General features: G+C 34.1%; 1 protein-coding gene across 1 annotated transcript in view; it reads right to left on the bottom strand.

The window, feature by feature from the left end:
• Window positions 1–24,370, bottom strand: part of LOC108466881 (ferredoxin-dependent glutamate synthase, chloroplastic) — a 36,293-nt gene that overhangs the window by 6,520 nt on the left and 5,403 nt on the right. The window contains exons 4-23 of the mRNA XM_017767236.2: window positions 24,184–24,315; window positions 22,950–23,048; window positions 22,448–22,518; window positions 21,584–21,680; window positions 20,787–20,879; window positions 19,356–19,501; window positions 10,886–11,045; window positions 9,745–9,855; window positions 9,413–9,628; window positions 8,631–8,788; window positions 7,313–7,442; window positions 6,941–6,999; window positions 6,747–6,852; window positions 5,769–5,865; window positions 4,951–5,066; window positions 4,664–4,861; window positions 4,106–4,216; window positions 3,192–3,431; window positions 2,551–2,649; window positions 52–147 (exon numbers count right to left, since the gene is read on the bottom strand). Coding sequence (XP_017622725.1) covers window positions 52–147; window positions 2,551–2,649; window positions 3,192–3,431; window positions 4,106–4,216; window positions 4,664–4,861; window positions 4,951–5,066; window positions 5,769–5,865; window positions 6,747–6,852; window positions 6,941–6,999; window positions 7,313–7,442; window positions 8,631–8,788; window positions 9,413–9,628; window positions 9,745–9,855; window positions 10,886–11,045; window positions 19,356–19,501; window positions 20,787–20,879; window positions 21,584–21,680; window positions 22,448–22,518; window positions 22,950–23,048; window positions 24,184–24,315 — 2,535 coding nt within the window. The remainder of the gene's footprint in view (window positions 1–51; window positions 148–2,550; window positions 2,650–3,191; window positions 3,432–4,105; window positions 4,217–4,663; window positions 4,862–4,950; window positions 5,067–5,768; window positions 5,866–6,746; window positions 6,853–6,940; window positions 7,000–7,312; window positions 7,443–8,630; window positions 8,789–9,412; window positions 9,629–9,744; window positions 9,856–10,885; window positions 11,046–19,355; window positions 19,502–20,786; window positions 20,880–21,583; window positions 21,681–22,447; window positions 22,519–22,949; window positions 23,049–24,183; window positions 24,316–24,370) is intronic.

The following is a 24,370-nucleotide window of genomic DNA, read 5'->3' as shown; positions in this document are numbered from 1 at the left end:
ATTAAATGATAAATAAATTTCCAAGATTTAATTGGTAGGATAAAGACTTACCTGGTGGGTCTCAGTAAGTCCAAGCTCCCAAGGACCACCAGCATGTTTAATGGAACTTATGGGACTAGCTCCAGTACCACCATCATGACCAGATATCTGCAAAAGCAAATTACAGTTGTCAGATGACTTTGTATGGATTCCTAAGAGCTATATTCAAAAACAGCATTCTAGATTTTGCTTTCCCCTTATTACATTTATATATTAATATAAATTCATAATTGAATAGAATAGAAATGAAATGAAAAGGAAAATAGTAGCATTAAAAACACAATAAATCTAGACAATGAGATACAACACTGTATCTCGTGAATATCCAAGGCATATATCAGCCTTGCAAGGAAGACAGCTTGAGTTGCTAGCACCACTGGTTCCACCAGATAAAATTGCCGAAAGTCCATTAGTGCAAGAATTTGTCAGTTTGGCTGTGAAGAAACTTTTGAGATTCATGATCAACTTAAAATAACTTATCTTGATGCAATCAACTTCAGAAGAGGCACTTTGTGACAAATAATAAATATGCCAAAAGTTTAATCTTCTTCAGCATGCCACTTTAACGTGGAAACTTCAAAGAAGCAGATGAAAAACTAGGAAAGGAGCTGAACCGCTTAGACCAACAAACTAGTGAGTCTTGAAACTTACATTTACATTTCTTTTAATTGTCTATTTAACTCTACTATAAAAGTTTTGTAGGCAGAAAGTTTGTATTAATGAGCTTTGTAGGATTGAGAATTTAAAAGAGATACAAATCAAACCAAAATTTGTGATCATGGGTACTAAACTTAGTATAGACTGTGAATATCACCACTTTCAGCTAGAACTTTAAGAATTGTGGTCCTCTATGGTCTGTTTACCACAAAACTCTACTTCAAATGTTTTCTCTTATCCTTTTAACAATTACATCAAGTTCTAAACTATCAAGTTGGATAAAAAATTAAATTTAAAAACAAAACAAAACAAACACTTCAGCATTCATTTCTTATTCCAAAATCAACCTGAATCATAGAGCTTAAATCACCAGCACAATATGTTTAGTGTGCTTCCAAAACATTGCATTTAATTTCTTTTATTCAATTAAAAGGCCTGCATGAAATGTAATTTTTACGTTAAACTTATTCAGCCTCATTTTTACATTCAAGTTAGACAATTCAGTCACATTTTTACATTAAAGTTAGCTAAGTCTATGAAGTTTTAATTCAGATTACTAATTTTCTAGTAGTTTTTACTTGGTTTGATTTATTTTTTCCATGATAAAATTAGATAACTTTTTAATTTCGTAAGTGCAAAGTGAGAAGGAGCTTAGAGAAGTGAAGAGACGACACAAAGGTAGCAAGAATGCATCAGATGTGTAGATAGCTGATATTACCCCTTTCTTACTAGTAAAGGCACATCTAATAAATAAGGTAAAAAAAAAATTAAACAGAACATCAATCAGGTGGGCCTTTTATGCCTATCGCCTTACAAAAAACACACCAGGGCACACCAAGCACGTTGCTTATCAGATGCATTTGGCCTAAAAGGGTCTAAGGCACCTTTGTTATTTCACGGTAAGGTGCAATATACAGGCAGACACCTTGACAGCTCGGATTTCATTCATGTATGAATTTCCTTATTTATCTATTTATTTCTTCTTCTTCTTTTTTTGTTTAAAATTTAGAAGGAGCTTCAAATACAAGATCTAGCTTTATTCTTAATTTCATTTTCATGTAACATTTAATGCATTTTTATCTAAGGGAAAACAATATTGATGGTGTTCTTTTGCATATTTTGCAGGTGCTGAGAAAAAATCAGCTTCACAAATTATAGGTATTTTAGATTTATTTTCCCTCTTTCAATTCCCTATTTGTTTATATACTTTTTAATGAAATTTTATGATGTTTCTCTAGTGTGTACCAATGTTTTGTTATATTCATTGTAATAAGGTTATAGTGGTTTTACACATAATGTTGGGGCTTTCTCTTAGATGTCTGTGAAAATCTTCTTCTTTTTTCTTTTTTTCTTTTATGTTAACTTTTTCCTCATATTAAGGTTTTGCAGTCATAATTTTTCTGGTTCTGGGAAGTCTTTCAAGTGATATAACGACTTTTATGCTCTTCTTTGCTGCAGATAGCTTCCTTTAGAAAAGTTAATCATTGTGCTTTAACATTACTTTCTCCGCTGCACTTACTTTATTCATCACTAGTTGTTAATCTTGAAAATTACTAGTAAGAATATATAATCATTAGGAAACAATTTCACTAGTGATGCCTGGGTTAAACACGAGAATACTTTTAACAGCAGAAAAATGCATAAACAACTCTAAGCACATTGGCAAGGCACAACTTATGTAGATACACCGTCTTGAGAAAAAGATTGATTAGTGTTATGCAATTGAAGAAACCAGAAATAATAATAATAATAATAATAATAATAATAATAATATTCAAGGGCATAGAAATAGTACAGAAGGAACATGACACAGCTAAGAGCTCAGGATACTGGTAATAAATTAGGATAATTCACCTGTATGATATCAGCATTAGCCTTTGCAACACCAGAAGCAACTGTTCCGATTCCAGCTTCTGCCACTAGCTTTACAGATACCTTAGCCTTAGGGTTGACCTAAATATTTGGTAGATATAAGATAGTATTCTTATCAGCACTCCAAGGATACTGCTTTTAGTAAGGCTAAACAGATTAGAACGATAATTTGGTAGCTGAACTAAAAACATGTACAATTAGCCCTCACATCACAACCATTGCAATTTAGGACAAGCAACCATTACTTCAATCTTCTTTTGTTACATTGAAACCGATTTTCAACATTTAAAAAATTGGTTTTCAAGGCAACGAAGGCACCAGGAAAAATTTTGGAACTTAAAATCGGTTTGGATAAATCAACAACCCTTTTTGAGTTTCACTGGCCAATGATCCTGTATTAATCTACTAACTGATTTTGAGTTTCTAGAAGCATTCCTCGAATTCAATTAGGCTGGAAAACAGACTAGAAGATGTTGAAAACCTATTTCATGCCACAAAACCAAGTTGGTTGAACAGTGTTCATGGTTAAACTAGATAAATGTCTTTAAAGTTCACTGAATCTGTTATAGTGCAGTACTATATGCATAAATCAAATCTAGATTAAACATGAAGCAACCAATTACCTGATGTAGGTCAAAGATCAATTGTGCAAGATCTTCAATAGAATAAATGTCATGGTGCGGAGGTGGAGATATAAGTGGAACACCTGGTTTAGAATTTCTTAACTTTGCAATATATGCACTAACTTTTTTTCCTGGCAACTGACCTCCTTCACCTGGCTTTGCACCTTGTGCAATTTTGATTTCCAATTGATCAGCATTGGCCAAGAATGTTGGAGTAACACCAAATCGACCAGAAGCAACCTGAAGAAATAGTGTATCATGAGAATAAAAGGAACAAATTACATGACAGCTCGATATGTATCAAAGGCATACACTGCTCCCTATCCACTAAACCACTCTATAATGTATCAAAAGCACAGACTGCTCCTAGCAGATCAGGACCGTCAGGTTTATCTATGTTCTTTCCATCCAATAAAAAGCTAAATGTTTATGCCAGTCTTGACTTTAGAATCTGGTGCCAAAAAAGACAGATTGCCTCCATATTGGTATTTAATTATTTTTCTTTAAAAAACAAAAGATTGAGAAGTATTGAAACTTTACCAAAAAATGGGCTCAAACATAAGGAGATTCAAGTATTGAAATCATTGTATTGTTGTTTTTTTTTTTTTTTTTTTTAAATGTACTTTTAACTTCTTACAATAAATTTCTAAAAGAAATTCCTAGTTGCATTTTTTGTGACAGAAAAAATAACAAGATAGCTAAGAGAAGTCACATTTGAAACCAAAAATAGCTAAGCGCTACACAGTTATGGCGCAAAAGCATAAATCAATGCAAATGTATACCATTCACGTGGTGCAGATAACAACAGATGCATTGTTTCAAAGATCTGTGCCCTAAAGAAAACCTCATGAGGTCAACATGACATATGACAGAATCATATGAAACTTTTTCTAAGCAATGTTCCGTTGCATAACCTGTTTAATGGCACTCGTAGCAGTATCACCATTTTGAAGACCTTTGAGATGTGGCAGTGTGGGAGAATACCCATCAACAACATCAGTAAGTGGCCTCCAGCGAATTGGATCCTTGGAGAAAGTAAACATAAACAATTAGATCCTTCAATTTATTTCCTTATGTTTGGTGGGTTAAGGGAGGTGAGAAAAAAAGCGCCATTCTCCTACAGATAGGAAGACAAGAACCAAACCTATCAATGCCCTATAGCTCCTCAGCTAAGCAAACAGACACATCAAGATTATTGTGCATAAGTTTGAAGATTATTCTGGTCTATAATTCACTTTTAAAATGAGAACCTAATAGAACAGTAGATAAAATAGGCACTTCCCATGAATTTACACATGGCAGTGACCTTTCTTTTGAACTGACAGGGGCAATGAGTTACTGAACAAAGGAGTAACATTAACACACAAACACACACAATGTATGTATGTATGTATGTATGTATGTATGTATATATATTGCTCAAAAGAAATATGAAAGACAACAACGAAGATATATCTCCAGTCCTGTATTACCTCACCACCTTCTCCTGAATTAGACTTTCCACCCAATCTGTTCATAGCAATGGCTATTGCCTCATGAGTTTCCCTTGAAATAGCTCCAAGTGACATTCCACCAGTGCAAAATCTTTGAACAATGGATAAGGCGGGTTCAACTTTCCCAACAGGAATTGGTGCACGATTACTTTTGAATTCAAGAAGATCACGGAGAACCTGCATTTAAAATAATAGGAACAGATCATGTAATTCTATAAGCATCGCATTGAAACCAGAAAGAAGGGATATCATATGTATTGACTAACATTGACTGGACGACTGGCCAAGTGCTGCTGATAAATTGAAAATGCAATTTCACTCTTCTCACGGACAGCTTTATGAAGTAGTTTTGACATCTCAGGGTTGTTTGCATGATACTCCCCTTTAACAATTAAATAATAATTAAGTAAGATACAAACAAAAAGAGGTGAAATTGAATATACTCAATATACCATTGCGCTTGAGAATATTATTAAATCAGGAATAATTGATGTGACTAAAATTAGGCTAAGATGATGTTAGGTGAGAATACCTGGCAGGTCCCTCCATTATAGGAACTCGTTCAAATTAGTGCCTATAGTACTAAATAATCAGTTTAGTCCATATACTAGTCAAAAGAATCAAATAAGGCCAAATTTTGATAGAGTTAATATTTACTGTTTAAAAAATCTCATTTATTGTTTAATAGAGTTAAGATTTTTAAAGCTTTTATGTTTCTTGCAAACTACAAATGAAAAGAAAAAAAAATTCATGCTATTTTTTAGATATTAAATGTTAACTCTATTAAAACTTAGCCTTATTTGATTCTATTTGCTAGAATAACGACTAAATTGATCTATTTAATAGTAAAGAGATTGATTTGAACCAGTTCTTATAATAGAGGGACCTAACAGTACTTTCATCGATGATATTACCTCCTCCTAGCTAATCTGCATGAGTTACAACTGAAATCCAGCACATTGTTCAATCATTTCCAGATAAAGTATCTTATTATCAAAATAGAAGAGATACCAAATTATAAATAAAATCATATATTTCCCTTGACAGCACATAAATGCACAAACATTTTGAGAATAAGGGATACCTCCAGATCTGAATTGTATAAATCCAAAATTTTCCAATCTTTTAGCTGTATCTTCAGAGAAAGCCTTCACCCAAAAAGACAATGTCTCCCTCGCTAACTGTAGAAAATAAGAATCATAGAAAACAAAATCAAAGGACACAGAAGTAAACAGCATAATAACACCCTAATCAAAATATTAAGAATAAATGACCTAAGAATGCAAGGGCTTAATCAAATTAAGTCACCTGAGGTAGGGTAGAGGGAAAAGGATAAAAAGTAGACTAGAAACTCAAATTTTGGAGAGCATGTCAAGGCCAAGGGACATTTCAAAATCCCAAAGTCTCAAAATACTCTCAATAAAAAGATAACCTAGAACTGGGGGAAAAAATGGACAGTAAAAACAAGTAGGCTACTCCCTAAACCCTAGTACTTGGCAAATAAGAACAAATGACAAAACTAATATAAAATGCCAGGAGAGTTCATACAAAAATAGTAAAATCGATAAAAATGCATCCTTAAATATCCATTTAATCAGCACCAGACATCCATGAATCACAAGTCAAAATTCAACATTGGCAGGTTTCCTTTTCTGGTAAATGAAGGAAAGGTTACTGTGGGAGTCCTCTGGAAGAAATAATATCATTTGATACTGACCTGGTTGTCAGTCTTGCAAAGGCAGAACACTAGTTTTAAAGTTGAGACATTAAAGGATAAATACATATCTAGAAATTAATGCCAATGGTCAATAGAATTAGTCTAAAGCCTTGACAGAACAGAATAAAACCAGTATGCGCCATGCCCTGTCAAGTTCATTATGCATGAGAAACAAAAAATGATCAATATAAAACCAAAACACAAAATTGAATTGGTCTATCATATCATTGTCTCAAAACTAAGTTCGAAAAAAGAATGATAAAAAAATATTGCTTCACAAGAACAAACACACATTTTCTGATACCAGGATACTATTAAACTTAAAGAGCAAGTTGTATTTCTAACCTCATCAAAAGTTAATCCACCAATCTTTGACACACTCCCAGAAAATGCAAGATCCACTATTTCCTTCCCCAATCCATAAATCTCAAATATTTGCGCACCACAATAACTAAATAGAGAACAACAAAAGTAAATTAAGTTTAACACATACATATATATTAAATCATTCAAACCCATTTTTTATTCAGAACACATACCTTGAAAGTAATGAGATGCCCATCTTAGAAAGAATTTTGAGGAGACCAGCTTTGATTGCCTAGATCATGACAAATAATTAGCATATACACAAACTATAAGAAACTCGACTAGCCAGTTATGTGGGGGAAATGGTGGCCTGTTTAGACTAGTATTATGTGACCAATCTATAGTAGTGCTTTGTAGAAATGATAGTAATTGTTTTCTTACCAAAATATCACCACTTTCTATCACAACACAAGCAAACTTAAGAAAATCAGTAACAAGGATATAAAACATAACAATTCCTGAAGTAAATGAAGATAAAAGAAATTCATATATGACAAAGACGATAAAATATCCCAAAAAGCTTTCATCATTTGATATATACTGACCTTGCAAAAGTTTGTTTGCGCTTGCTCGATTGTCACAGTAGGCATTTTTCCATTCCGCATCAAATTCACAGTTTTAGAACTCAAACGCCACTGCCGACAAGTTTCCAATGCCAAGTACGGACATACAGCACTGCAAAAATGAAATTAGCAAAAAAAAGTGAAGCAGTTTCAAGATTTGAAGACAAAAATAGGTTTTACGAACCAAACAACAGAATCATAAGAACTAGATGAACAAAAATAAAATACATGAAAATGGAATAAACCACCTAATTATTGCTCACATGCCAAAAAAAAGTTATCAACGACTTATCTTCAGACCATAAATCATAAACTTCATACTAATGAGATCTTTAATGAGGACAAAGCTTCAATTAAGAGATGCAGAAAATATTAATTTACAAATTACGCACCCATCTTGAAACTAGTAAAAAGAAACAAAATGGGAAAATTTTATTTTTCACCATGTAGTAGGTTAATCAATTGTACTCTTACTTTACCATGTAAGGGCTTATGTGGTAAATACACCATGAACTTTTTTTTTATACTTTCCATAAAGAAAATCACTTGCCTAAAACATTAGCCATAACTTAAATCAAAAAGCATAAATCTTTGTTTAAAACATGTGCACAAGTATACAAACATAAATAGAAATATTCAATTGTGGATGTGTAAACTACAACCATTTCCCTAATGACGATCTTCTACTATAATGCTAAACATGTGTGTTCTTTAGATTCAGGAGACAACAATAATATGCTATAACTAAAAGAGGCACAATCATAATTTGAAAATCCTAGGGAAGCAAACAAATTGCATGGCATAAATTATTAGGGAAGTACCAAAAATAATAATAGTACCAATAACAATAATAATAAAAGTAATCAACCATTCACACGTTGAAAAAAAACAATTTAAGTCATCATCTTGTAGAAACCAAATAAAAGAGAACAATTAAAATCATTTACAAGGGTTCACAGTCATCTCTTTTGCACAAACCGCGAGTACAAAAGGACATCATTCCCAGGCTCTCATTCATGAGAATCTGAACTTATGCTACTATAGAAAACCATGGTAGAAACTTTTATCATGGATTGTTCATTCAAGGAAAGCAAATTTCTCGTTTTCCAAGCAATTTTTATAAAACGGGCTTGACTTAAAGACATGCCCCTACATGATACTATTAAACCATCTGGTAATCTCATATACTTAAATCTTGAGGAATATTAAGCACAGTTTACTTCTATGTTGCTCTAACTCTTCATTTCTCTTTAAGTATCTATGTTAACATAAGGTTACATCCAATAGAAAGAGAACTCACCTTGCCCCGTATCCAATTAAACAGGCAAATTGATGCGTACTAAAGCACTGAGCAGTATCAGCAACTATGGAAGCTGACATCCTTAGACCATTTTGAATAAGATGTTGATGAACAGCAGCAACAGCTAGAAGTATTGGAATTGCAGGCCGAGTTGCTTCCTAGAGTGACACAGAAAAATGAAAACATCCAGAATGAAGTTCCACCAAAGATATATAAGATCAAAAGAGAAGAAGCCACTCCTCGAAAAGTGAGATACTAGTAAGTTAAAAGGTAAAAATATTCTTGGTTCTCGAAATATATATAGACAAAAAAAAATTGAAACAGGGATACAATAACCAAATAACCAAGTCTATCAAGACTCCTAGAAATAACAATTATGTTCAAAATTAACAAGTGAATATGTCTACACAGCCACTTTAAATGATTAAATAAAGATGCATATTCTTATCCCTCCCATTATGCGATACTAGTGTATGCTCACCAAATTTTAGACAGCACAGAATGTTACATATTTAATGAATCTGGGCAAGACAGTTCAATAAGATTAAGGTAACAAAACTACATCAAAGTCTTTCTCATATACTAACCACAGAAAGGGATTTCAAAGTACACTTCTTGATGCAACAATCAAGAGACAGAAAATTCTATTATAATCAGAGATGAAAGTATATGAAACAGTAGCCTTTGATGATTACATACTCAAATCATAGCCAAACTAGTTCTGAAAGTGAAGACGTTTTACTAATTCGTAAGCTTTTGTGCAAGTATAAAAAGGTTCATACCAACTCATCAGCACGGTCAGAGAGCACAAGCAGTTGGGAACCATTACGAACAGCTTCATCAGCAGCTTCACATAGTTTGTAAATTGTCTTGTCCAATGATCCTTCAATCCCTTTACGTATATCAAAAAATGTAGGCAAGACTTGGGCCTTTAGCTGGGGATCCTTAAGCAATGACTCAAGCTCCCCTTCATTCAGTACAGGACTAGACAAGGTGACCTGGTTCCAATGACAATTCATTTTGATAGTGGGAAAATGGTTAAAAGTTTAATTGATTTCCAATTTGAAAGCAACCATGAGATGGCATCAAATATATATTTAGGAAATATACAAACCTGAGAAGCATTTTCAGGTCCAACTTCCAATATATTTCCTCGTTTTCCAATATTGACTTCAAGAGACATAACTAATCCTTCCCGAAGAGGGTCAATGGCCGGATTTGTGACCTGCATATAAACAATTGTTAAAAACAGGCTATTTCGATTATATTTTTCACAAGAAATTACATAAATATTTATACACATAGTGAGCCTAACTTAGGAAACTTTACACTAGGAAACAGACTAATTCTAGGGATGCTGTACCTAAAAACAGCCTTAAAGTTAGGGATAAAATATTTACAGAATCCTATTTGATACACTCAAATATTCCTTAATTAGGAAACTGAAATCTGACAACAATTAATAAAGAAAATGAATTCAAAACATTAGATACATAAAATAAACTTTAAACTATGACATGGAATAGTAACAAATTAAATTACTAGATTAAAGTTGATGCCAAAGGTGTTTTACCAGTTTTCATGTTCGTAAGAACCAATAGCATGAAACTCTAAAGGTTTGCATAAAGATAATGCAGTGTTTTTGTCAAACCCATCCTCCTCCCAATAAAATAAATAAATAAATGAAACCCCATAATATGACAAAGTATATGCTTTTAGTGGCAGTTTCCAACTTCCTTGGAAGTTTTTTAAACTTGTACATTCCTAGTCCTCACTCTAGTAATCAAGTTAAAGAAGAAAATTGACGACAGCATTCAAGCCAACAAAGATTTTTTTTCTTGGGAGGATTGGAGGCAACAAAGGTTTCTCATGATCCCATAAACACATGCAATGTCTACTTTATCTTTGTGCGACTGTTGAATGTGATTTTGTTCAACCTCAGTGCAAACAACCTAATTATCTTGAGCATAAATAATAGCTTAGAGTTTCTCAAGAATTAGTGCATAATCTTCTAACATTTTATGTTTAATCAAACTAAATCTCAATCATGTAGCGCAAATATTCCTAATATTCCTTTGGCATCTTAAGATAAAGATGAAGCAAAAACAAGGATTGTCCAAAAAGGAGAAAAGGGAGACCAAGTAAAACCAACTTTGGTATAGAGGTAATCAAGCATATAACAAAATCAAACACTTAAAATGCCATATTGTAGGATCTCTTCACAGCATAGTAATAAGATCAAAATTCTAACAAACCTGTGCAAAACGCTGCTTGAAATAATCATAAAGCATGTGTGCCTTTTGAGACAATATAGCCAATGGAATGTCATCACCCATGCAAAATGTTGGCTCCTTTCCTTGTGCAGCCATAGTCTCAATAATCATTTGAACATCCTCACTTGAATAACCAAAAGCCCTAATACATCACATTACAAAAAGAAAAATAGAACAATTCAAATCGTTAGAATTTGCATTTTTTATCATAGACTAATTTATGGGCGCTAGAAACCAAGATATTTCAATCACGAAATCAAACTCAATAACAAATGTACCAAGAACAAATAAACAATGTTGACAAAAGTGCCAAGTGCACTGAAGGGCTAAGACCTCTATATAGCCTGAGGCGCAAGGTGCAAACAAAGCGCTCCCTCAAGTAAAATAAGGCGCATACATATATATATATATATGTAAAATGCATATAAAAAAACTTATGTAATATGCGTAATATTTAAATGATACTAACTAGTGTGAAATCAAGTGAAGAAGACAGAGGAAGAAGAGAACAGCTGCTGTTGCAGCTCTACTGTTGGCTGTAACAGACGTGAAAAAGAAAGAAAAAATTAAGGAGAAGAAAAGAAGAGAGAAATAGGGAAAAGACTAGTGTGAAAATATAACTTGTCAATTTAGATTAGGTTACATAGCCTATTTATAATAAAAAACTAGATACACAAATAAGGAAAGTCTAAGATATGATATGATATGATATGCCTAGTGTTATGCTAATTAATCCTAGAATCATGACATAATTATGCAAGATATCACAGCTATCATAGCACTCACCCTCAAGCTGGAGCATACAAATCATAAGCTCCTAGCTTGTTTATATATATATATATATATATATGTATACGATGCGAGGCTTTCTAAGTGCTTTAGTTAAAAACATCTGCTAACTGGTCATTTGAATGAACAAAGCTAGTAGTAATACACCCAGACTCAATCTTTTGCCTCACAAATGACAATCAATCTCTATGTGCTTTGCTCTTTCATGAAACACTAGATTTGAGGCAATATGCAGTGCCGCATGGTTATCACATATTAACTTCATTGGGCTAACAGTTTCTTGTTTCAACTCTTAAAGTAATTGTATTAACCAAATTAGCTCACAAATAACTAGAGTCATAGCCCGATATTCAGCTTCTGCACTAGATCTTGCCACAATATTTATCACATATATGGCCACTTTTATCACAATATGTACAATGAAGCTGAGATCCTCTGCCTTTTCCTTTTCAATTATCTCCTTGCTGACCAGTTTCCTATATTGTGAGCATAGAAAATTCTCCGTCAACCTGGTTTGGGTTTGAGGAGATTCGAAGTAACCAAGCCATCACATCCTCAAGGGTGGGAATGGTTGGGCTAGCAAGGACTTGATCTCAAATTGAAGCTAAGTCTGTTCGCAACCCTATTAAAGCCAACACCATAAAAAAATTGTCTTGCTGCTTCTCTTGATCAGTAACACCTCAGAAAAGGGCATAAGAACATTGAACTCATCCTTTAAAGTTTCAATCTGACCCAAATAGCCTGACATATCCTGTTGATTCAGCTGGAGATTAACAAGACCTGAGACAATCTTATATATTCGTTAAAATATCATTAGTGTATAGATTTTTGGCCTTACCCCACACTTTGTAACATGCTTTGCAAGATTGAAACAAAGTGAGTAGCTTTGGCTCAAGAGAATGCCATAAAAGACTTCACAATTGAGCATCGACTTTCACCCAAGTTTCTTTATTCTTTTCATCAACCTGACTTGTTTCTTTATCCAAGTGATCCTTGAAACCCTGTCCCATATACCAAAGTTCAACCAAAGCTGCTCATGACACATAGTTATTGCTACCTTGAAGTTTAAGAGTGGTAATTGCAGGGGAACTAGGCAAGAGAATAAAGATTTGAGAGAATCCATATCGAAGAAAATTTCTGAACTAGTGGAAAACGGATAGGTGATAACACCAATATGGTTGGGAGAGGAGTGTCTACCTTTAGGGAAGACTCGCGGCGCCAAACAGTGGCCTGAGGTGGTCTCATGCGTGCTCACATGCCGGCGCATGAAAGGGGAGAAAATATTAGGGTGGCACATGTGGCTCACACACGTGGATTCCAGTGACCGGATTTCGACTGGAAGGTCGATGGAAGATAGGTATTTCAGTGAGAGGGGTAGTGAGACTCCCTTGGCTCTGATACCATGTTAAATCGAATGAAGAAGAGAGAGAAAGAAAGAGAAAGAAGAAAGAAAAGAGCTGCTATTGCAGCTCTACTGTTGGTTGTAACAGCCGTGAAAAAGAAAGAAAAAAATAAGGAGAAAAAAAGAAGAGAGAAATAGGGAAAAGACTTGTGTGAAAATATTACTTGTCAATTTACATTAGGTTACATAGCCTATTTATAATGTTGGAATTCCTTAAATTAAGCAGATTTTCTACCTTAGTTCTAGGAATTTCCTTGTACTATTAACCATAATCAAATTACTAATTTTTAGGGATAGGCTAATTTCTAGAGATTATTTCCTTTTTATTTTTCCTGTTATTCTTTAAAAGGCTATATTTAGATTAGAAGAAATAAGAATTATTCTTCTTCCTAAACTTGTTCATGGTATCAAGAGCATCAGGAATCCAGTTGATACTGCTCTTTCTTCTCTTTTCTTGTTCTGTTTTCTCTGTTAGAAACCCTACTCCCATGGGTAACACCGAAAATTCCTCTGAGACTGAAATCTCACAAATAACTCAAAATCACAGTCAAAGACTCCCACAAGATGACCTTAACTCTTCTTTTATAATCACAAATCATCGATTAGATGGAAAAAATTTCCTGCAATGGTCACAATCTGTCCTTATAGTTCTTCGTGGTTGAGGAAAAATTGGGTACATTAATGGACAAATTCCTCGACCAGCATCAACAGACTCTAGTTATGCAACTTGGGAGCTTAACAACTCAATGGTTATGGCCTGGAATATAAATTCGATGGAAGGTCATATAAGCTGAACATATCTTTTTTTAAAAACTGCCAAAGAAATGTGGGATGCAATCAAGGAGAATTACTCGAATCTTGGAAATGCTTCCCAAGTATTCGAGATCAAATTAAAGTTGAAAGATATTCGACAAGGAACACTTGAAGTCACCCAATATTACAACAGCCTAAAGATCTTATGGCAGGAGTTAGACATGTATTATGAAGCTAATTGGGGCGAGAGCTCGGAACACACCAAGTTCATGGATCATCTTAACAAAGAGCGTCTCTATGAGTTCCTAGCAAGACTCAATCGTGATCTTGATGAAGTTCGAGGACGAATACTAGGAAGAACCACACTGCCAACCATAGGAGAAGCATTTGCTGAAGTAAGGAGGGAAGAGAAACGGCATCTTATTATGTTGGGAGACACAAGAGAACTAAAACCATTGACCATAGCTGGTCATCGTCCTTCCGAGAACTCTGCTCTTATTTCAAGAGGCCCACAATCTCAAAAGTTCAAAGATGGAATTGATTCTGATTCAAATAGGCCATGGTGTAGCCATCAGAATCGGGTTGGGCATACCAAGGAGAAATGCTTCAAACTCCATGGCTATCCCGAAAAAAAACAGAAAGAAAACAAGGCAGCAATGATATCTACTATGAAGAAGATGCTCAAGATGTTCGCTAACCAAAACTTAACTTGAGGCTCTTCATAAACTACTCGGGACTCCTACGACCGGTGGGTCACTAGCTATTCAAGGTCTTGCTTTAAATACTACACACGAACCTATCACAACTTCCGGATACTAGACTGGGTGCATCCGACCACATGACAGTAATCTAAGTTTGTTTCACACCTATTTACCTTGTCATGATCACTCTCGGATTCGCATAGGTGATGGATCTTACTCACCGGTGGGTGGAATAGGGACAGTTAGACTTCTTGAAAATTTTTCCCTTGATAAAGTTTTACATGTTCCAAATCTTTCTGTAATTTACTCTCAATTAGCAAGCTTACCAAGGATGAAAAAGTACTTGCTGAATTTTACGCTTTCAGTTGTGTGGTTCAGAACAGAATCGGGAAAGATGATTGGCACTGCTAAAGTTGATGATGGCTTATATGTTTGGAACAAAAACAGTTCACAAGAAGGATGGCCTTATCTACATCAAAAGAAGATTCTATCATGCTATGGCACCGTAGACTAGGACACCGAATTTCATGTACTTGAAGAAACTGTTTCTCTACTATTTCTAAATAAGAAAAAAGTTCATTGAACTGTGAAGTTTGCCAACTGTCTAAACACACTCGTGTCCCTTATCCTTTGAAACCTTATGTTCAATCTCAACCTTTCTCTTTAATCCACAGTGATCTATGGGGAGCCAGTCGAGTAAAAAACATCACAGGGCTAGGTGGTTCATAACTTTCATTGATGACCACACTAGAGTTTGTTGGGTCTATCTCCTTAAAGAAAATCCAAGTCTCTAGAGTCTTCCAAAATTTTCATTCAATAATTGAACCAGTTCAATTCAAATATTCACACCCTTAGAACGATAATGGGAGAGAGTACTTTAATTCTATCCTAAGTCCTTATCTTTCGAGCAAGGAATCATACATCAAAGTTCTTGTCCGACACCCTCAACAAAACGGGGTTTCCGAGAGGAAAAATAAACACCTTGTAGCCGTGGCTCATGCCCTTATGTTTACTATAGGTGTACCAAAGTATTTATGGGGAGAAGCTGTCCTCACTGCCTGTTATCTTATAAACCGACTCCCATCAAAGATATAAACTTTCAAACACCTTTACATACTCCTCAAAATTTTTTTCCCTTGTTTCGTGTTCCTAATCTCCCAACCAAAACATTTGGTTGCAAAGCATTTGTCCACAACCATCAACCTAACCAATCTAAACTTGATCCTAGAGCCCACACTTGTGTCTTTATTGGTTACTCACATACACAAAAAGGGTACAAGTGCGATTCTCCAACCTTACACCGGATGTTTGTGTCCCTTAATGTTACTTTCTTCGAAAACGAGCCATATTTTTCAGCCTCTCATCTTCAGAGGGAGATACTTAGTGAAGATGAGACCTTGAGCAATCTTCTCATTATACCTCAAGACTCTATCAGCCCTACCACCACTACAAAACCTGCTGAAAATCCTACAGCCATCTTTGTTATTCTGTTTTGGAACCTGTTTTTCCTATCTCCACTGTTCAGAACAAGAAACAAGGGTGATTAACCATACTAATGAAGAAAAACAGCCCACTCATTCTGAAAAACAAGAAGGAAAAACTCGGGGCCTTCGTGTATACTCTCGGAGACATCACTACCGAGATGAAAGCAAAGAAGTGCCAATGCCATCTTTACCCGAGGATCATCCCGAGGAGGAAGTTTCACCTCCTTCATCTTCCATCTATCTTCCAATTGCAGTAAGAAAGGGCACTAGGAGCTGCACTCAACATCCCATTTCTCGGTTTGTATCCTATGGAAACTTGTCTATATCCTACAATGCCTTTGTTTCTAATGTTGACTCTGTAGAAACTCCAAAAAACATAGAAGAGGCTCTTAAGTCAACCAAATGGAGGCAAGCTGTGTTGGAAGAAATAAAGCCTCTTTAAGACAATGGAACTAGGGAAATATCTAAACTACCTACTGGGAAGAAGACCGTGGGTTGTAAGTGGATTTTCACCACAAAATTTAAACCAGATGGGAGCATTGATCGATACAAGGCTAGACTTGTGGCCAGGGGTTTCACTCAAACATATGTGTTGGACTATGACGAAACATTTGCACCAGTGGCCAAATTGAATACTATTCGAGTGCTTCTCTCAATTGCTGTCAACTTAGAATGGCCTTTGATCCAATTGGATGTAAAGAACGCTTTTCTCAATGAAGAATTAAACGAAGAAGTCTACATGGATTTTCCGCCTGGATTCGAAAGAAGCAGCCAAGTATGCAAGTTGAAGAAGTCCTTGTATGGGCTAAAGCAATCCCCTAGGGCTTGGTTTAATCGTTTTGCCAAAACCATGACTAGTAGACATTATACTCAAGGTCAAGCTGATCACACCTTATTCTACAAACACTCGGATAATGGGAAGTCTTGTATTCTCATTGTCTATGTAGATGACATAATATTGATGGGGTTGATTCTATTGAAATTGAAAGACTAAAGAGTTCTTAAGTCTTGAGTTTAAACTTAAAGACTTGGGGAATCTTCGATATTTTCTAGGAATGGAGATAGCAAGGTCAAAGCGGTATTTCAATCTCTCAAAGAAAGTGTATTCTTGATCTACTTTCGAAGTCGGATTGTTGGGTTGCAAACCATCGAGACTCCTATGGAACCCAACCTTAAATTAGGAACCGATAAGGATGGAGAAGAGGTAGACAGGGGAGATATCAGCAGTTAGTGGGAAAACTTATCTATCTTTCTCACACTCATCCGACATAGCTTTTGGAGTAAGTGTTATAAGTCAATTTATGCATGCTCCTAGGGAGAAACATTTGGAAGCGCCTACAAGATATTGAGATACTTAAAGGGACTCTGGTAAGGGTTGCATTTCAAGAAAGATGTAAATCGAAGCATAGAAGTCTACATCGATGCAGCATCAAGGCGAGGCGATTAATGACAAAGCGCTCCAAGCGGTTACTACAGCTATGTTTGGGGTAATCTCGTAACATGGAGGAGTAAAAGCAATCTGTTGTGGCACGCAGCAGTCTTTGAATCTAAATATCGAGCTTTGTCCCACGGTATATATGAAGGAATGTGGTTACAACGGCTAATGGGAGAACTAAAATTATCCTATACAAAACCTATAACATTATCTTGTGACAACCAGCAGCGATTAGCATAACACATAACAACAGACACCATGACCGTACCAAGCATGTGGAAATTGATCGCCACTTTATTACGGAGAAAATTAACAAAGAGGAAGTTTGTGTTTCATATCTACCTACAAGACAACAAGTAGCAGACGTGTTAACCAAAAGCTTGAGCGAAAAATGTTCAAGAAATTATGGGCAAGTGGGTTTGATTAACATCTACACTCCACTTGAAGAGGAGTGTGGAATTCCTTAAATTAAGCAGATTTTTTACCTTAGTTCTAGGAATTTCCTTGTACTATTAGCCATAATCAAATTACTAATTTTTAGGGATAGGCTAATTTCTAGAGATTATTTCCTTTTTATTTTTCCTGCTATTCTTTAAAAGGCTGTATTCAGATTAGAAGAAATAAGAATTATTCTTCTTCCTAAATTTGTTCATATAATAATAAACTAGATACACTAATAAGGTAAGTCAAAGATATGATATGCCTAATGTTATGCTAATTAATCCTAGAATCATGATATAATTATGCAAGACACCACAGTTATCACAACAACTAGTAAGGTGAAATATTTGCTTCAGATACAAATAAGAAAAAATAATGAAAGACCAAAAATTGTTGTGGCACATTCCATGCGTGAGATCATGTGGATATGTACTCTTTAAACTGAAATTGGGCTAGAAAAGTTTATTGTCATTTCATTCATGAGAAGATTTTGGATAATTTAATTTCCATTGGCTACATGATGATAAGAGAACGAACTTAATGCAGTAAATGGAAATCGAGTTGACTATCTACGTGACAAGCTAGGCATGATTAACATCTATGCTCTGGTGTGAGTGTTAGTTGTGTCAGCTTGAAGGAGAGTGTTAGTTATGTTAACGTAATTATAGAGACTTGAAAGAATCAAATAGGATTAATTGCAATTAGTCATTTCCTTGTATATAGATTTTATTTGTGTAAAATACCTATATTATTTAGAAGCAATATAGACAACATTTTCAAAAGCTTCTCTATTACTTGCAAAGATGTTGAAGGTATTTGAAGGTTTCTCAACAAAGAAATATAACCACTTAACAATGCAAATGCAAAAATCCAAATTAGTTTTTCTACTCCCTGTCTTGGTAAAAATCTCAAAACCACTATGCTATTAAATTAATGTAATTTTCTTGAAAAGATAAGGGTGCAAAGCAAACGCGTGAGGTACCAACCTATCCACCATGGTGGAGTGATTAAGAAGAACATATTACTAAATAGACACCATAGGCTTTTTTATACAACATCAAATCCATGTCTATTTAATTATTTTTGAAAGAAACATTTAAAATTTTACATCTCAATAAACAAACTCCAATCAGCAGGAAAAAGTATCCCTTTTAGAGTGATATTTCCTTACATGCGGGCTTGCTCTTAGCTAACAAGAATATAACTCATTTTAGCATGCAAAATTGTAGAAGCAGTGTTCCAAATCATAAGATAAATCACCACTGACCACCTAAGATATATCAATCAAGAATCAAACAAATCTAAATATAGCTCTCACAAAAACATCAGCAGCTATAGCTGTTAAAGGGCTAAGAGCATTAAAGGAAATAAAATCAGTCTCATTTGCATTCATCAGAACACCACCATGAACAACTCTCAAAGTATCCTATGGAAGTTGAATACTTACTGTTGGCGTCTTAAGATCGTTTCACTGTCCAAAAGTGTTGTGGAGAGAAAATTTACTGGTTTCAAGGGTCTCATGTTTTCACTAACCCATTTTCCATACGCATTTATTGCAGCAACTCGCTTCTTGACCTCAGTATTCTCGTATACCTATAAATCAAAGTTCTAAGATGCAAGTAAGCTTGAAGAATAATGGGAAAATTACCCATGTGTCGTTTGGCACTGTTTTTGTATTTTATTTTCTGTTTTTGTTCAATTATTTTGAAAATGATAACAGAAAACATGTTTGGCAACCAGTTTTCCTTTCCGGATAGAAAGAAAAGATTACTCCCAGATTCTTAGGAGCTAGAATTTCTTGCTTTCATTGTTTCCAAAGATAATGTTTTTGCTTCTAGCACTTTCACATGAATGTATTAACATATTCAAAATAAAAATTATAAATGAAATTAATTAATTTGTAAACAAAATTTATTAAATTAAATATAAATAAAATAATAATATATTTAAAATATATAACTAAAATTAAATGCCTCAAAATTAAAAAGGTAAACTATAAGCATATTGAAAAGAAATAATCACAGGAAATACTTTAACACTGTGATATTACAGTACATATAATTTAGATGATATCTCCATATGGTATTAATGAAAAATAGTATCAAGAACTACTACTTAATATAAGATAACTTTATGATCATCCAATATAATTAAATAACTTAATATTATTAATTAAATTAATATTATATAACATTATTTAGAAACATATCAGTTTAGGTTATATTAAATATTAATAATATTAAATTAATTTTAATATGAAGTAACATTATTTTCTAATATTAGATATGTTATAAAAATATTATACAATTTATTAAATATTAACAATTTTAAATTTTACTATGTGATAAATTAAGTTTGTCATTAAAATATTACTACAAATGTATCGAATAATATGCTTAATATTAAGATAATTTACTTAATAAACAATAACATAAGTGCCATTGTCATATAATTTTTCAAATTTTATTTTTCATATTGAATTATTATCTTTAAAGAATATAAGTATCTGTTTGAAAGCGTTAGAGAATTACAAACCAAACATGTTTTATGCTTAAAAAAAGAAAAAAAGTTTTTTTTTTTAAAGGATGCAAATACCAAATAACCCCTTAGTATTTGAGCATTTACAAATATTTTGGTAAGAAAACTATAGAACATCTCGAAAAGAAATTGTAGATAGAAAAACATATCAAATGGCCAGTATGCATAAAGGTTGATTTTAAAAGATATATAAGTATATCCCGAAATAAACCGACCAAAAGATTTTTTTCTTAAGTAGCTAATAGTTAAGAAACCAATCATCAGTAATCATTATGAACACACTTTCAATGCAGAAGTTGGACATACACAACATCAAACCACAATAAATTGCTATACAAACCTGACCACTTAATAAATCAGCAGTTATCATCATTCCGGGACCTAAACGGCCCTTCATAATAACTTTTGAATCATCCACCGGTAGAACACCAACCTAATAAAAGAATAAACATTGGCCATTATTCTTATGCAGTGAACCAAGACCACAAGCAAAATGCATGAAACACCAAGAAAACATAGGATGTTAATTATATACATGTCCATTTTTTAAGTACATAAAAAGATACCATCAGCCATTTCTACGTGGACAAGGAAAACATAATGAAAGCTGTGTTTATTGGACATCTAAAATGGCTTAAAGTTGGATATGATAAACCTGCAAGGTTTGCTCTTATGTATCTGTAAGCAAAGTGGCTTCTTTTCAACACAACTTATCAAAGCAGGCTAATTCATAAAAAATGAGAACAAAAATAAATTAACCTCGTCATATTGGACTTGTGTCTTTCAATATTTACACTTCTATCACATACAGTAATGTGCCTGCTTATAATGAAATAAAATTCATCCTTTAATGCTATTTCCAGTGCAACAACCTTTTATTTGTAGACTGACCTAAGATAGATTAATTTAATGAAGAGAGAATTCATTTTGAATCCCAATGGCATTGCAGTAATCAAAACAAAGATTAATCAGCAAGTTTCCTATTCTTAAGAAAAGTCTAATCTTCTATTCAACCAAAAAACAAAAGTACACTCTAATCTTCTACATTTCAAATATTTGAAACTGCAGTTGGACAGAGTAGGATTCTAACTATTATCATTGATAAGGAATTGCAGTCATTAAGGGATCAAAACACACCTCAGATGCAACATATACGACATTGTCAATTGTCCTCCAATACCTAGCAGGGCGAAGTCCATTCCGATCAAGACATGCCCCGACAGTTTTGCCATCACTGAACCGCACAAATTAAACTAGGAAGTATTAGAAAATGGAATAATACTGGGCGAAAATGGTGAGACAAAACTGCAAAAAAGTAACAAAACAATGTACAAGGATTTGTGTGCCAAAGGTTTAGCACAACAATACTTAGCTAATTGTACTGTTGAATTTAACAACATGATGTCATCTAAAACACATTTCTTTCTTGACCATAAATTAGGAACACTAGTTCCTATTTATTTATCATATCATTCAGTGATTCTACAGGATAGACATAAAAAAGAGAAGTGCATTACTGATCAACATCGACAGCAGATCCACTTAACGTACTAGACCATAATATCAGAAGTGTTAACAACTATCTTTAATACATAGGTCAAATTTACTAGTCTTTAAAGCCGGAGGTATTCACTTTTCCAATTAAAATAGAAAAGGACATCCATAGTGATCACTCAATAAGCATACTCAAAATATATCATTCATTTATCAAAGGATTACACCATTCCTGATCCACTAGCTATCAAATCTAATCAATAGAAATGCTGCGACAAAATACATATGCATAAATGTGAGCATACACAGACAAGCATGCATGTATGTACTTATTCGTGCCTTTTCACCAAAATCATGCATTTTATAACATATGCTACTGACACGAGACCAAACTGTTTTGCTTGTTTTCGTTAATTTAAAAGACTGGCAGCCACTATCATTATGAGAAGACATGGGCAATAAAACTAGAAGCCCACTAAAAGGGTAGATGAGCCCTGAAAGCATTACCTAAATAGAAGTAAGGCAGGTCCATCCCAAGCTTCCATCTGACCCTTGTAATAGTCATAAAAGTCTACGACCTAAGGAGAAACAATTAATTTAGTATCGTCCATGTGAAAGATAATTAAATTCACAAAAAATTCACTAGTAATTAGAAATAAGATAACTAGAGACACGCGTTAAAACACCAAACAAAACACTATCAAAAACACGACTGCAAAGGCATCTCAAGGAAAAAGAGAGTGAAACAGTACTGAATATGGTTGGGGCACAATTAAGAGTTGTAAAATCAAGAGGAATCATCAAATTAACCAAAACGAATTATATAGACTTGATCATCTATCTGATTTAATTAAGCTAAAAAAGTAACCTGGAACTGAAATAACCTAGTTAAAACTCAGAGAATTCATTATACTAAACAAAAATTTGTTTAGTGAAGAATAACAACATTGCTCCCTGTAGCAGAATTTATAAGCAACTTGAATAACCAGCATAGTCTTGAGACAAATACCTCAGGATACTTAGCTAACAATGTTGGATGATTCTTGTATGCCTCTGGGACAAGAATCATGAGAGTTTCATCAGGATTACGGCCACTTCGTATCAGTAACTGGACACAATAAAGAGAATCATTTAAATTTCTCCAACAGCTCATGCATGAAAGTGAATATAAGCATTGAGTAAACATGGTTTTGTCAAGGGTTTCTCATCACTCAACTGCAGAAACATACTCTTGACACGTCCCAATGAATATGTAGATATAACACCAATAGAAAACAGTTACTACACATGAAGCAATGTAAAATTAGTTCTGTTATGAACATCATCTAAACTCTCCCTATAAAAAACTTCCAGACCACCAAAATTCCAGCATAGTAAACAGTGATTGAATGAAAAGGTTTGCGTACTGGACAACCAAGGCTGAAATGAAAGCCAACATAGAACCTAGTTTGCAACTCTGCCAAGGCCATGATTCTATATCACACTGAAAAGGCCTTTTCTAAAATGCAAACAGCAAGACATTCTATAACATCAAACTAAAAAGATAATTTCTCCACATTAACCACATACATTGAGAGCATAAGCACTGTACGAAATCAAAACTGTCTAGAATGGTTTTAGGTCAAGTACAGATCTGGCTTGATCAAAAGCTTACTATTGAGGGATCAATTCTAGCCTTTTAACATTAGCACACAAGAACCTACTCCCTCCACAAAGATGCACAGAGTCTTGAATCTCCAATACAGCCCAAACACAAACAAGGAAATAATAATAATATTCTATCAGTACACATTTAGCTGATGGACAATTGTTATGTGCTATTATTTCCAATCTGCAAATACCACCTTCATTAAAAGAAATTACCAGCTTGTGTCAGAAATCAAACTAAGAATCAGATTACACTACTACAACCTATTAGGTTCAAACAAAGGAAATTCTATTTATTTATTTGGACACATGCAGGCCCTTAGCAACTTGCATCCTCTATGGAAATAAAACTTATCTTTTGTTTGTTGAGGAATGAAGTACACAAACTAGAGTTTAGATTTAGCCCCAGGCATTATAAACAATAGTATTCCACCTCAAATGTTCATCTTAATACAAATACATAGAACCAGATACATATTACACACTCTAGTGAAACACTTAATTAGCACATGAATTATAGAATGATCAATAACCAATCATGATCTAGTATAATTTCAACAGTATACTCAAACATTAATTAAGTTTAAAGCCCATACTTCAGCTGCACTATCAAGATTTGCCGAGTCAGATGCCTTTGGGTTACCAAAAGGGCGAATTTCATTTTCCCTACCACGCCAAACAGGGGACTTCAATGAGGTTTCACGAGACTGCATCCAATTCAAGTTCCCCTGCATAAGGTTCAGAGCAGGACAGAGAGAACAAACATGGCTCATTAATCATATT

The sequence above is a fragment of the Gossypium arboreum genome, chromosome 2 (genome assembly GCF_025698485.1).
Source record: "Gossypium arboreum isolate Shixiya-1 chromosome 2, ASM2569848v2, whole genome shotgun sequence".
In the NCBI taxonomy this organism is placed as follows: Eukaryota; Viridiplantae; Streptophyta; class Magnoliopsida; order Malvales; family Malvaceae; genus Gossypium; species Gossypium arboreum.
This window is presented reverse-complemented; position numbering and strand designations above follow the sequence as displayed.